The 14,477-nt window shown below is 30.6% G+C and overlaps 2 protein-coding genes across 10 annotated transcripts; one reads left to right on the top strand and one right to left on the bottom strand.

The window, feature by feature from the left end:
• The first annotated feature begins 1,082 nt into the window (after window positions 1–1,082).
• On the top strand, window positions 1,083–5,095 carry ifc (delta4-sphingolipid-FADS-like protein ifc). Its single transcript, XM_074133953.1, has 6 exons — window positions 1,083–1,320; window positions 1,389–1,565; window positions 1,643–1,782; window positions 2,955–3,168; window positions 3,252–3,463; window positions 4,574–5,095. The coding sequence occupies exons 1-6, from the start codon at window positions 1,239–1,241 to the stop codon at window positions 4,712–4,714; spliced, it is 966 nt and encodes a 321-aa protein (XP_073990054.1). The 5' UTR covers window positions 1,083–1,238; the 3' UTR covers window positions 4,715–5,095.
• A 652-nt stretch (window positions 5,096–5,747) lies between these two features.
• LOC141457249 (mitotic spindle assembly checkpoint protein MAD2B-like) lies at window positions 5,748–14,410 on the bottom strand. Of its 9 annotated transcripts, none has more exons than XR_012460281.1 (7): window positions 8,903–9,265; window positions 8,593–8,699; window positions 7,511–7,630; window positions 7,385–7,431; window positions 7,037–7,136; window positions 6,400–6,498; window positions 5,748–6,058 (listed from the first exon to the last, which is right to left on the bottom strand). XR_012460281.1 is itself a non-coding variant. In XM_074133960.1 (6 exons), exons 1-6 carry the CDS (start codon window positions 8,959–8,961, stop codon window positions 6,052–6,054), a joined length of 489 nt encoding a protein of 162 aa, XP_073990061.1. In that variant the 5' UTR covers window positions 8,962–9,265; the 3' UTR covers window positions 5,748–6,051. The 9 variants fall into 9 exon arrangements, 5 of the variants coding, with proteins under 5 accessions (XP_073990061.1, XP_073990059.1, XP_073990060.1 ...); XR_012460280.1 differs by having other exon boundaries at window positions 5,968–6,108; XR_012460279.1 differs by lacking the exons at window positions 5,748–6,058; window positions 6,400–6,498; window positions 7,037–7,136; window positions 7,385–7,431 and adding exons at window positions 13,488–13,662; window positions 13,733–13,908; window positions 13,979–14,097; window positions 14,171–14,410 and having other exon boundaries at window positions 8,608–8,699; window positions 9,101–9,275.
• Window positions 14,411–14,477: the final 67 nt, after the last annotated feature.

Here is a 14,477-nt window from a genome sequence, read left to right as displayed (position 1 = left end):
TGAAAGCTTAGCTGTTAAAACTCTTTTCTGCAAGACCTTCCGCAAGCAGCGATCATACTTCTTTAAATTGATTTATGCAATAAGTACTAAAATAGATTTGTTTATTGATATAATAAATTTACAAAAAAATAAATAAATAAAAAGCAAGAAGAAAAGTAACAGGGAGTACAAATAATAGTGTATTCCCACCATGGTACCGTAAAGAAGGAGAGTACTTTCTGTCGTAAATAGATTAATGAGTAGGTGTACATAAATTAGATGCAAGTAGGGGTTGCGTTACAATTTATGTGGGACTAATTATATATTGGTTGTTTATACGTATGTTGGCTGGATGTTGAAAGACGATGGTTGCAAAAAGCACTTTAGGTATGGGTGTAGTGTAGAATCATTAACGGAGGTTCATTGTGGATAAAGAAATTGCCTTATTGACTAAAGAATCTATATTATCTAACAATGCATCAAGCTACATTTTCTAAAAATCACCTTTAATTTCCACCATTTCTTTTTTGTTTGCATAAATGACAACATATTTGAGTTACTGCATTCTGGGCAACTGTTCTAATATTTAGATTATTGTCTTACGTACATTTTCCTTTTTTTCATGCTTTAACTTTATTTATTAGATGGAGCTTCTCCAATTGATTTTAGTTTAACTAGAGCAGGGAGTCTCAAGCTTTGTTTCCCGTATCTCATATGCCTGTGGTTGGAACTTGTCAGGGAGAGGGGGACTATTCGGATTACAGCAGAGCTCTACTTAGTTCTTACTCTTAATTGCCAGTTACAATTATAAACATCGAGAGAAAAACATATTTCAAATGCCAAAAATAATAAATCTGTAAAATTCAATTTGTCAACTTATAATACCGTTCCACTTGTTGCCCGCCAACCCAGAGTTCGCTTTAAAAACTTTTAAACGGCTTAAAAAAAATTATTAAATTATTTATTCCAGGTAGTCAGTTACAAGTATTAAACATTAAAATTAAATGCTGTTAATAGAGTGATTAAAGTAACGTTTTTTAAAACTAAATTTACAAGCAATAATTCACAATGTTTGAAACAATGTCAATCAGCTGATTCCATGTTTTGTTGTTTACAGAGGGGAAGATTATCTAATCTTTCCATCCTTTGTAGCTTCGTTACTGCACGTAACGAAGGGAGTGGCAATATGTGTTCAATTTGCCGGTCGTAATCAAACTAGGCAGTTAATTAATTTCTCCGACTTAAAAGAATTGCTCAAAATGGGAGCTCATGTTTCGAGAACTGATTTTGAGTGGGTTTACACTGAAGAACCTCATGCTTCAAGAAGGAAGGAAATTTTGGGTTTGTCCTACTTATAACTTTTATTCTTGTGTATAATTTAAAATTTTATAATGAGTATGCATTTTCAGCAAAATATCCACAAATTAAGAAATTATTTGGTTTTGATCCAAAATTAAAATGGATAGTTATTGGTATGGTATTAACCCAGTTTTTGATGATGTACATTTTGATCGATCAGTCTTGGCCTCTTATAATTATTACAGCCTATTGCTTTGGAGGTGTCATTAATCATTCATTAATGTTGGGTGAGCAAATAATCCTGTTTTAAATCTTGCAATAGTGTACTGTATGTTTAAGGTAATTTACTTTCTTCTTTTTTAAGCGATACATGAAATAGCACATAACTTAGCATTTGGACATGCAAGACCAATGGCCAATAAAATGTTGGGAATGTTTGCTAATTTACCGATTGGCCTGCCATTTTCTGTAACATTCAAGTCTTATCACCTAGAACATCACAAGGTATTTGATTAGATCTTTTTTGTGGTTTATCTAACATCTATCTGTACATGATGCAATAGTGTCATTGAATAATTGCTTAATTTTGTTATGTATACAATTTTTATTTGTTTACGTGAACAGAATATATATAAAGCTACGAAAATTATAATACCATTTACAGCAAATTTTTCAGGTACCTGAGGTTCACTGATGTAGGGTTCTTGGGAAAGTGTTCCTTAAGAATGAATACATATACATTTTTAACTGAAAATATGTGCTGTATGATCTTGCTTAATTCAAAAAGTTCTATCTTTCTCAGTTCTAAGAGCTTTTTCTATCCATTTAATTACTCCATCCTCTTATTAAATTTAAGTCAGTACTGCAAATTAATTGGCAATTGAGATGCTTCTTGTAGCATCTCCAAAAAGTAATTACATTTTATTTACATTTTTAAAATACAATAACCGGTAGGTAGTCACAACCGTTTGGCTTAGAAGGCATTTATTGCGATACCAAAGAACACAACTGCTTCTTTTGGCTTTGCTACTAGCCTAAGCCCTTGAATACAGTAAATGGAGATGAACTGAGCTTAAACATAATGAAAAAGCAGATCGATTTTAGCAGGTAGTAAAGGAAAGAAACTTTGGCTGTCGATATAAAAAAAAAAAAAAAAAAAAAAAAAAAAAAAAAAAAAAAAAAAAATATATATATATATATAAATATAATTAGCTTGGAGTCACTTTTCGAGTGACTATAAAAAAAAAAAAAAAAAAAAAAAAAAATTAGCTTGGAGTCACTTTTCGAGTGACTATAAATTGCACATTATTTAAAAATTAAACAATATTTGACAATGTGCTTGTTGGATTTGTGACTAGATGGTTTTGCGAAAAATATGTGTCATAGTCTAAAAATAATTTTCAATGAGCGATTTTGTAATTACTCATTTTTTAATGGTGGTTTCCTTCTCTAGCAGCATTTCTTAGGGGTTTTTTGAAATTGAATGCTTATAAAATACATTTTTTAAATTACTTAATACAAAAAAGTGTGTGATCATTTTGTCTTATTAGTCCTTCCTCAGAATTTGTTTTAGAATGTTTGTATACAATTTGAACATTATTAGAATTTAATTTTAGAAAGTTCAAATGAGTGTCATTATGTAACTGATTTTATTTTTTTAATGAATTTGTTTTTAGTATCAGGGTGACGAAAAGCTTGACACTGATATACCAACGTATTTAGAAGCAAAATTATTTTGTACAACTTTTGGAAAATTTATATGGCTGCTATTTCAACCATTGTTTTATGCATTTAGACCCTTATTCACGTATCCTAAACCTCCCACTGTACTTGAACTTATAAATACAGTTATACAACTATCTTTTGATGTCTTGGTTTGGTATTTATGTGGTTAGTTTCATTGTTTTAGTCTTTTATTTTACTTTAAAGTCTGATTTATAATATTTTTGTAACGAAAAATTTTTGGTATATAGGCCCTAAAATAATATTTTACATGTTCGGTGGATCATTGATGGCAATGGGACTCCATCCAGTGGCTGGTCATTTTATTTCCGAACATTACATGTTTAGAAAGGGTTTTGAGACATATTCATATTATGGTTGTCTTAATTTAATTACATTCAATGTTGGTTACCATAATGAACATCATGATTTCCCTGCGGTGCCCGGCTCCAAATTGCCAGAAGTAAGTATCACATCACAGTATATTTTTTTAATTATAAGCCTATGCTGGTTCTTTGAGTGGGAATGCATTCCACATTCTCTTGTAGTTTTACTGATTAAATCTCTTTCCGTTTGTAAACTCTGCCATCATTCACGTAGAAACAATTTAGGAAAAGTTCACTTTCTAGCAAGAGGAAATGTAGGGCTGTCCTGCATTGATTTTAAATGAGATGTGTCAGCAAGAAATTAAGTACACCGCTCTATTTTAGCGCTGCTGATTCGTTAGTCACAATCTTTTCCACAAAATCTTCCTACCTTTTAATTATCTTTATTCATTCGTTATTACAGTGAAGTCCATTGATTGTCATTTAAATGTATTAATCTCTATTCTCATTTCTACTCATCTAATCAATCTTATCTCTTACTTTAAATTATCATTTAATTGTGTTTTATCTTTTATAATATCTTTACTAGCACCTACCTTTTCCAGTCTCCTAGAACATTCTAACACCAGTCGAACTAAAAACACAGAATTCAGCGCCTTCAGCACAGACTGATATTTCGAAATGATGCCACCCCTTACTCTGGGGAATTGCGAGTTTGCAATTTTATCGAGAAAGTAGCATAAATCTCTGTCTAGAAAGCTGTCCACTCCCCTCGGGGCATCTCCAATTGACATCCAAAGTAGACATTCCGCTTCAAACCTCTTTCTGTCGTAGCATCTGCTTATTCAGAAGATTTGAGTAGAGAAAGAAGCTCCTAATTTTGGAAGTTAATATTGGTTTAGGGAGTTTGGCTGCAAATTTACTGCGACTAAAAGATTTATTGCAACCCTCCTAAGTGTCAGAGTGAGTTCATAGATTGTAGTCGGGTAAACTTACACTGCTTGTGAGTGTTAATGAATGGATACGCTGAACTCTAGGAGTTTCACACATCACCTCTATTAATCAGTCAGTCACAGACAGTTAGTCGGAAGCTTAGTAATTGAAAGTCAATTCTCTATACGAATCTGATGAGTCAAATGTGAAAAAGGTGAATGAACATTCGAAACTGTCCAGAATAAGCTAATTTATTACCTTGATTAAGGATCTTATTTTCAAATAAATGTTTTTATTTAATTGTATTTTTTCAGGTTAAAAGGATAGCCAGTGAGTATTATGACAATTTACCGCAGCATAATTCTTGGGTATCAGTACTTTATGATTTTGTAACTGATCCGGATATTGGTCCTTATGCCAGAATTAAAAGAAAACACCGTGGACTTTCCACTTGAAAAGTAGATTGCTGAGCCTTATTGATGAATGCTACATATATTTTTGTATAAAAGATTCATAATTGTTTGTACGAAAAAATCAATATTGTCTAAATTACCATGAAATTGTAAATAAATTTTCAATTATTTATGAATATAACTATTTATATGAATTCATTGTATTTTTTTTGGAGTCGATTGTTTGAAATAATTATTTTAATTAAGGTCTTATAATTTTCTAACAAAACAGTGCTAGAAATAAACTTTAATAATTGTGTTCCTACTTGTCTTTATTTGAAACTGTGTAAGTATTAAGATAACAGTATCAAAATTAATGTATTTGTTACAAAAGATTAGCTGAATTGTTCCCAAAATTAGGTGGCAATAAAGTGATTTGAACGATCTATTTTTCTTATTTAAGTTGTGTATACATAATCGCATCCGCAGAATAATTTGTAAAAAAAAAAAAAAAAAAAAATTCGGACTCAAGGGCCCTAAATGCGGATATTGCCATTGAAAATTCAAAAGATAAGCATAATTACAACATCAACAGCTATAGAACAGTTTGTGGGCTATATAAATATATACTAAGTTTGAAACAAATCATATGGAACTTATAAGAAGTATGTTTAGTGAAGTGAATTTTAGTCAAATATGGTCTTCAATACTATGAAGTTATTCTTAATCAGTTTCGTATCTATCTGGCTAAGCATTAGTGGATGCGGTAAAACTCGGGGCTAAGAATAGAAAGGTATAGTGGCAAGAGTTTAGATCACTAGGCTTTAGCGATTTGAAGCGTGTCGAGGGAGATCGAGACGGACATTTGAGGACATCCCAGGGGGCGAAGGCACTGAGTGCGACAATGAGAAGAAATGAGACCAGCAAGAGATAGACTAAAACTGAGAAAGAGAGCGGTTTGTATGTTCCAATGATTTAGATACTTTCATTGTGTACACATTCCTAGAATGACAGACTATCTAGTTTTCTAAGAAGCAGATTGCAGATTACTCTTCTTCAATCAGAAATTTACTTAAAATAAAAAAAAACTCATGAAAACAAGAGACATAAAAATATATTTATTAATCCATAGTAAAGGAAGTATAGGTAATATTTTGTTTGGTAATTACAAAAATTAAATTTTTAATTTTGAGCTCACACTATTGAATATACTTTCTCTGGTCAATCTATTATTAAAAACTAAATTCAAAAATTATGCAACAGAATTTAATTATCTTCGATTTCTAATTAAAAATGATTACTCAATTTAATTGACTAACGTTGCAGACGTGTTGTTCCCCTTTTCCTGTCACGTAGTTCAAATTCGGTTTGATACATTTTTAGTGCATCTTGCAGTTTTGCTACTTCCTACAAGTGGATAGATAATTATTAAGGATGAATTTTAAGACATGGATATCCTAAAAATGAAATATTTCTATTATAAAAAATAAAAATTTCATTATAAAAGCCAAAAAAGTCAATCTTGTAAGAACATTTTAATAAAAATAAATTCAGAAAACCAAAATAAACAAATTAAATAAAACTGATTTTATTGTGCTTCAGTCTGGTAGATGTAATAAAACATAAAAATAATTTGTCTGTAAAACTGATGTAAATGTTGTTAGATAATGCTATTTAATATTTAAAGTAATATTAAACTCTTGTATAAATGTACTTTATTGCTTTTAATATAGTAAAAAAAAAAATACCTTTGCCGTAGAATTCAAACTATTTTCTGCCTCATGAAGTTTACTTTGTGCATCAACTTTTCTTCTTTCTAATTGTTTTACTGTCCGAATTATTTCTGCCTATTAAAATTAAAAAAGAAAAAGATATATGCTTGCGAGTAAAATAAATTATAGGAGCGCAGAAACGGTAAGAGCTATTTAAGACAGTAAGATAAGGGCTACTTCTTTGCTGACTAGTTATATAAGTAGTGGATAATCTGATGAGCGTGACCTTTCGACTTTTGTAACACCCATCCGATCTGTGGCTCCTTATCGGAAGACAAACGGAAACAGTTTGCAATTTGAATCAATCTTATAATCCATCCCCGTTTGGGGTAGAAAATCAATAAATTCTTCAGGGATCGTTTAATTCTCGCTGACGAATTGGAGAAATAGAGAATAGCTAGAATAGAAAAATCTACTGGGTTTTAAAGATCTATTGTGGTACACTAAACTGTTCAGTGTTTTTTCATAAAACGTAGCGTCTGCAAATTATGTAGTGAGTAAGGTGGTAAGTTATGGTATGCCCTGGGTTTAACCTAAATAGTTGTTCACACAACTACATCTGTAGGTATTTGTTTGGTATGAGTGTTAAATAATCTTAGGCTGGGATACCAACCAGGGTTCCTGAAGATGTTGGCTAATCTTTTTCTCCCTAAGTCTGGTCCGTCCATGCGTTTGAGCCAGTCTGATAACATATACATTGGCATCACAACAGTCTGTAACAAAGACCCTATCAACACTGCACTTGGACCTTGAAAAATTAGGTTGTGGTGCAAACTCTTGTTCATCATTACAAATAAATCTACTCGAAAACTTTGTTATACTAAAGAAGCCACATTTATAGGGGCTTGGACCGACAATGCACTACTTTCCTTTCTTGATAATAATATTCTAGAAACGAACTATAATATTCTTTAGAACTACGTAAAACATATAAAATTAACGAGCAAATGATTTAACATACTTGTGACAGTGCTTCCACATTCATTTCTGTAATATCCGTTTTTGCTTCTAAATGAACGAAAAAAAAATTACTTCATTTAAAAAAAAAATAAAACAAAAATTACTTTTTATTTATTAATGTATTTACCTATTAGGATTCTCAATCTTTCCTTTAATGTTGCAACTTGTTTCTTTAAAGTTTCTTTCTCTTTTAGTTGTTGTAAATATTTCTGATAAGCTTCACATTCCAAATGTTGCACTTTCTCATCTGTATAATGATTAAACATTTGTTATCTTTGTTGAATAAATAAAAATATTAGTGCATTGTGCAGTGCCTAGGGCAGATTGAAATATCTAATTAGTAAAAAGGAGTACAAAGCGCTGGACCCCCCATTAAGGAATGTATTAGCTAATTAAAATTTTCGCGATTTTTTGTTTTTTGTATTCTTTGTTTTAAACATAGTTTTTGTACAGTACATTTTTCTATCTTTGGTTTAATCCACTTAGTTTTTTAATCTTAGAAATTTTTATTAATTTATAAAAGCTTGTGAAATAGTAGAGTTTCAATGTTTAAACTCATATTATTTTGATAAAATTATAATTAATTTCGGCGTACAATAAACAAAGTTTCAAGCTGAAGAATGACTATCCACTAAACCAAAATTTGTCCTTCAACTTATCAATTCAATATTTGGTAGGAAAGCTACTGGCTTTTTTTCAGAACATGATCTAGGCTGTAGAGTTGGCTTTGGGTTGAAACGGAAGAAAAATAACAGAAAAAAAAAAACTTCTATCCGATTCTATAAATACAGTGCAATATTTTCTAAAATTATCTCAGTGAACTTTTGATAAATTATCAGCTAATTAAAGGTCTAACGTTTTAAACAATGAAAATTCAAAAAAGTATTTTCCAACAATTACAAAAAGAAAACAGAGTAAAATACAAAAACATGATGTCTAGCTAATTTTGTATGTAAATGAACAAATCTACAGAGGTGTAAAGAAAAAAAAAGAAGCTAACTACTAGGAAATACAATTAATAATATTTACAAATGTTCTCAATATGCCAACAAATGGACAAAATATTTATACTAACTGGTAAATTTCTAGGGAACACCTAATTATTGAAACACAAATAACATTGTTTATTAATAAATCTGTACATGCATTTAAAAAACTGTACAATGTTAAAACTAACTAGGTAGAATGTCTAAAAATGTGCTAACTTACAAAAAATAAACCTACTGCTAGGGTCTTCTTTTGACAAACGGTTCAATTCTTTTTCAAGTTTTTTTTGTTCAGCTTCTAATTTTTTGTTATCATCTCGAAGAGCATCTCTATTAAAGTAAATTATAATTGATAAAAGCAACAAACAAATTTAAACTTTTTATTTAATAAAAATTACTACAAACGAAATCAACCAAAGACTATCAAAATTGAACTATTACTTTCAATAACGATTGATATCAAATTACCGTGATTCAAAAAAACGCATTTTTCTATCGTATTAAGTTTATGAAAAAAATTCTAAACAATTTACCTTGCTATTTTGTCAGCTTTTATATCTGATTTTAATCTTGCACTATTAAAACTACTCATTACTGAAATATAATATTTTTTAACTACATAAAAATTTCCTTTAAATTATATTGAGCAAACAACTGGTAACCAGGAACTAGAAACCAAGGACCTTCACAGGTGAACATACTTTATATAGGTGATGATTTGGCTCACTAACCATATGAATTTCAAGCAGCTAATCAATTTAACATGATCATTTTACGTTATTTTGTTTCTGATTCTTCGGAATAAATGTGAATATTAAACAAATCATGTTCTATTGTTCTTAACGGAATTAATGTTGCATTATCTATGTCAATATCTATTTTTTCGGCTTCTATCCAAGGGAATTTCTGAAATCAATAACAAATAATTGTTATTACAGATACATTTTATTATTAAGACAAATCATTTGATTGCTAACGCACTTCCTCAAAACATCAGAAATCTTATCAGGATGGTAATCTTCTTTTTTTTTTGTCACTGACAGATTTTGCGTGTTCGTCAATCTTCATGAAAAACTGGTAGGCAGTGCGAAATCACAAAACTTATATTTAGACTGTTAGAATCCGGGGACAATAGTGTGAATTGTTTGCACCATTTTGCAAGAGACCACTTTGAAGGTGGTTGAATGCACGCAACCGTCGATAAACAAAAAATGAATTTGACTTTTTCGAAATAGACTGCTGATTAGAATAAATCTCTAAATCCGCTAAGCCATTGAATCGTAGTATTTAGCATTTAATTCTTATATTTTAAAGATAAAAATCCCTTTAAACGTGTAGGATAAAAGGTATCGGCACAAAAGTTTAATTATTATTATTATATTTATTGCTTTCAAGAACATTATGCCTTATAAGCAAGGAGTGTGTTATAAAAGAAAATGAAAATAAATACAATACAAAAGTTTAATAAACTTTAAAAATTATAAAACAACCACCCTGTATTTCCCAAAAACAAATAATTTTTTAGAAAATTGAAAGGAATCAATTCAAAAAATTCAAAATTAAATCGAAAAGACTTTTACTACTCCTCAATTTTCACTTAACCTGAACAATAATACTCTCACTCCTACATATAGCACATACGGCATTGGAAGGCTTTTCCAAATTCCAAACATATATTTTGTACATTATTTTTAAAATGTGCAGTCAGTGAAGGGCACAAAGAACTATAATGGTAGATATTGCAGAATTTGGGTGTAAAGACTTCTTTTCTTTGGGATCAGACAATCGGATTGTTCTAATGAGACATTAGCTGCGTTAGGATATGTTGAAAGGAAATTATTATGTGGGAACTAAGAAATCGGGATAAAATGTTTACCGTACCAGAATTCGCATTTTTTTTTCTGATCAGTAGAATGAATACTTCTTCAAAGGTGAATTGCTATGACCGTCTTTATTTGTCTCATATTACAACGATTCATTACAAAAGATTTGAATTTGGAACCATTATACGTAAAATTAGAACAGGAATCGTAAAACTACCAAATACTTCAGGCATAAAGCAACGTCAGTCTCAGGTTTCCTAAGCGAAATGATGTCTAGGCGTTTTTTTTTTCAGTAGCAAATCTTTACCTTACTAAAACCAAAATGACGGTAGCAATTTCCTTGCAAGGTACTTGAATTTCTCTCGTTAGAAACCCATGCAATCGCCTTTTTATAATTATATTCAGTTGATCTCCTTAACAAAAACTTACAGTTTAAAATGTTAAGTATAAGGGTTGATTAAACGCCAAAAGGTACACAAATCAGCGAGTACCCAAAATTTCATTAATACTTCATTAATATTTAAGTAATTTTACTGCATTAATTTTCATTAATATTTTTTAGAATTTATTAGATGTCACAGACCCTTATGCTGGCCATTTTCATCTACAAAATATTTGTTCAAATAGAACACCATTTAACTTAGATTGACTTTAATATCTAATCAACAAACTATTAAACACAGATTAAAAAGAAAAACTTTATAAAAAAAATATGAAGCTAAAAAATTCAAAAACTTTTTTTAAAAAATGCTTACACCAACATTCATCAATGATTTTGTTTATTTTATTTATTTATTTTTATTTTTATTTTTAAATAAAAATCGTCGGTTTAAGTTCATTATTTGATTAAAGTAATTGTTATTTTATGTAGTAGTCAAACGTTTATAATAATAGGTAATAATTATCTGGCTTTATCGCAAATAATATAGTTTTCTTCAATTACATTCTCAATCTAGGTATTCTTCCCACAGTGTTATATATTTGGAATATACAATAAGAAATACACATTTTTATGACAGCTAATTATTCCAGTATTTTACCTACTATAAGTAAAATTAGAGGAACCACATTAAATTACAATTGAGAAATGAATAATTATTGTTGAATAATTTACTAGATATTACCTATGCGTTATTTGTGCTCGCAAAGACTTCTTAAGACGAATTCTAGACTGAAATATTATTTTAAGTCCTTATTCAAATTTAAACAGTAGCCGACTCAAACTTTGCCTTTTTCTACTTTAACATGCATGTACGTATATGTGATTTATCATAAATATAACAAAAAAATATTATAAATGAAGTAGGCGCCACGGTAGCCGAGCGGTTAGAGGCGAGACCTGCGAAGCTAATATGTATTGTGGTACTGGGTTCGATTCCCGGTCTTAGGCCTTGGATTTTATTTAATGGTTAATAAAAGAAATTTATAGTAAAGTATGTTTGCTAGTCGCCTCCGTCCGCGACACCTAGTAAATGGTAGTTGGACGTTAAGCCCCGCCTGAAAAAAATAGGCGATTACTTTACTTTTACAAGCCATTCATGATTCGTTTATCTTTACTTTACTTTACTTTTACTATTATAAATGAAGTGGCCAGCATAAGGGTCTGTGACATCTAATAAATTCTAAAAAATATTAATGAAAATTAATGCAGTAAAATTACTTAAATATTAATGAAGTATTAATGAAATTTTGGGTACTCGCTGATTTGTGTACCTTTTGGCGTTTAATCAACCCTTATACTTAACATTTTAAACTGTAAGTTTTTGTTAAGGAGATTTTTGTACCTTTTGGATAGATTTTCCTTTTTGTATATTTTGCAAAGTTACATATCTGCTTTACAGATTTGATTTGTTTCAAATTTGGAATAAGCAATTCTATCATTATAACTTGATAAGGTGTTAAGTCGGAACCGTAACTACCACTGGAGAGATCTTTTTAAAGAATGATTATAGTTGCGGTCTCCCAAACCATCCTCAATAACAATTTTTTGAAAAAGCGTTTTGAATAACATAGGAAGGTATTTGTACGTAAATAGAAAAATTAAACTGTGATTTCAGTACTTTCATTTAAGAGGAGTAAGAAAAATAAACTGCGATTGAAGTACTTCTCCCTAAAAGGCAAAGAGGCAAAGATTTTTTAATCGAACGACAATTCATTGATTTAAGTAGGTTCACTCATTGATAATTTTAACGATTGCAGTACTTCCTCTTAGTAGGTGCAAGAGCATGATATCACTTCACAGCCACGTAGAGGAGCTTTAACCACTTATTCGAGCTGAATTTTATCAAAATCGGACTAAGCGTTATGGAAATATTGGTAATAATAGTTTTAGAAAGGGCCTTACTTGGGTGGGGCGAACTCCCCTCCTTACGAGGCACAGCGTCGAGACTTTTAAAGTGCAAATCTATACAAAATTTCGATTCGAATGACACTTCGTTCATGAAAACTGGTTTACGTGTCGATAATTTGAAACGATTGCTACACTTTCCCTTAATAATTGTAAGAGCAGATCGCCGCTTTAATGTTACGTAGGGGAGCCCTAACCCTATCATCCTTCCAAATTTTATCAAAATCGGGCCAAGATTTACAGAGTAATTAGTAATAATAATTTTGGAGGGGTCCTTACATAAAGGGGGCTAACTCCTCTCCCATTCGATGTACAGCGTTGAGACACCCAAAAGGCACATCTACATAAAATTCCGAATCGAATGACACCTCATTCATGAAAATCGGTTCACGCGTTTAGGCGCTACGTTGTTTACAAAAAAGGTAACAAGAAGAAGAACAAGAAGAACAAGAACAAGAACATTTTTTGAAAAAGCCGTTTTTGCTCATTTTCGGCAACTTTTTTTCTCGAAACCTATTAAATCTGGGTTTTGCAAAAAAATTACAGTTATAAAGGAGGGTTTGCCCCTTATTTTAAAGAAAATTTGGGAATTTTATCTTTAGTAGAAAAAGAGAAAAAAATTGTCAAAGTTGGGTGTTTTTCAACGTTACGCTTTTTCGTGCAGTTTTTGATGATCAACCCTTATACAACTGTCCTACCGGACAGTTTTAATACATAATGACGGCAATGTTTATCAGAAAAATGTTTTAGACATAAATCTATAAATGCAGTGATGGAAATTAATTCACCTTTGCCCCCAACAAGTTTTTTGTTTATTCACTCCGAATCAGCCTCAATCTGTCCCTTGTGCCCGTTGGGAACAACAGAATAATCTCTAGTGAAAAATACAAGGAACACTACTTCTTAGGAAAATTGTATATATTTTTTACTTAATTATTTAACACATACCTGAAACTGTGGGTCTTCACTTAAGGACGTAGAGGCCTTTTCATTGGTATGTATCGCTATTTTAAAATTCGCTCCTTCTGGTAGAGGAGTCATGTAGGAGTTATTACTGCCAAGTTTCAAACAAAATGACCGGAACATCTCCTTTAATTTTAATAAATATGGATCGTGATTTTCACTGGAATATTATTAAATATAAAAAAGAAGCTATAATTATAATGATTACGACTTAGGATTGTATTTCTTACATGTTTTTAATATTTTGCTGCAAGCTGCTAATTTTAAAAATGAATCGCTCTATAGGCTTTGCTAGTCTGTTGTAAAAACATATGTCCATTTGTTTTAATTCATTTTTTAAAAGTACGTATTTGACAGCATTTAAGGACTCAAATATGTAGTTATTTAAATCTGGATACATTGACACCTACAAATTAAAATTTTATCAAAACTGTTATTACTTGAGAGTATTTACGAAAGTTTATAATGCAACCTACATGAATTGGCACTCCATACTTCTTTTGCAAAGTGAAAATACCGTCTGGGTACAACTTTCTAGAGTATAGAATACAATGGATTGCTACCTCCAAAAATTCTAAAATGAGGTTTGATGGATCTAAAAAAGAACACACTTCTTGACTCAATCAAATTATTATGTTTTAACAATAAATTACTTTGTTTTAACATACCTATAATTTTATTCATAATCTCAAAAAATTAAATCATCCTAAGAATAGCAAGCTGAACTGAAGTTAGAATATGAGAGAGTTAGTAATTCTCTGTAACTACCCACTAATTCACTCACCAAAAATTATATAAGTTTAACATCTACAACTACTATATGACATTTCCAATTTATCTTCATCGTCTTATAGCGTTCTACATTATACAGCAGAAAGTACTAATTCAGTACAACTACAATCCACAGCATTCATAATCGATTTTACTTCCTTTACTACAGAAGGTTAAGGTTAGGTATTGTCTGGCAGGTTACAT

The sequence above is a fragment of the Rhodnius prolixus genome, unplaced genomic scaffold, assembly GCF_049639745.1.
Source record: "Rhodnius prolixus isolate KJV_2025 unplaced genomic scaffold, Rpr scaffold_10, whole genome shotgun sequence".
Lineage (NCBI taxonomy): Eukaryota > Metazoa > Arthropoda > Insecta > Hemiptera > Reduviidae > Rhodnius > Rhodnius prolixus.
The sequence above is the reverse complement of the archived record's forward strand: the minus strand, read 5'-3'. Positions and strand labels throughout refer to the sequence as shown.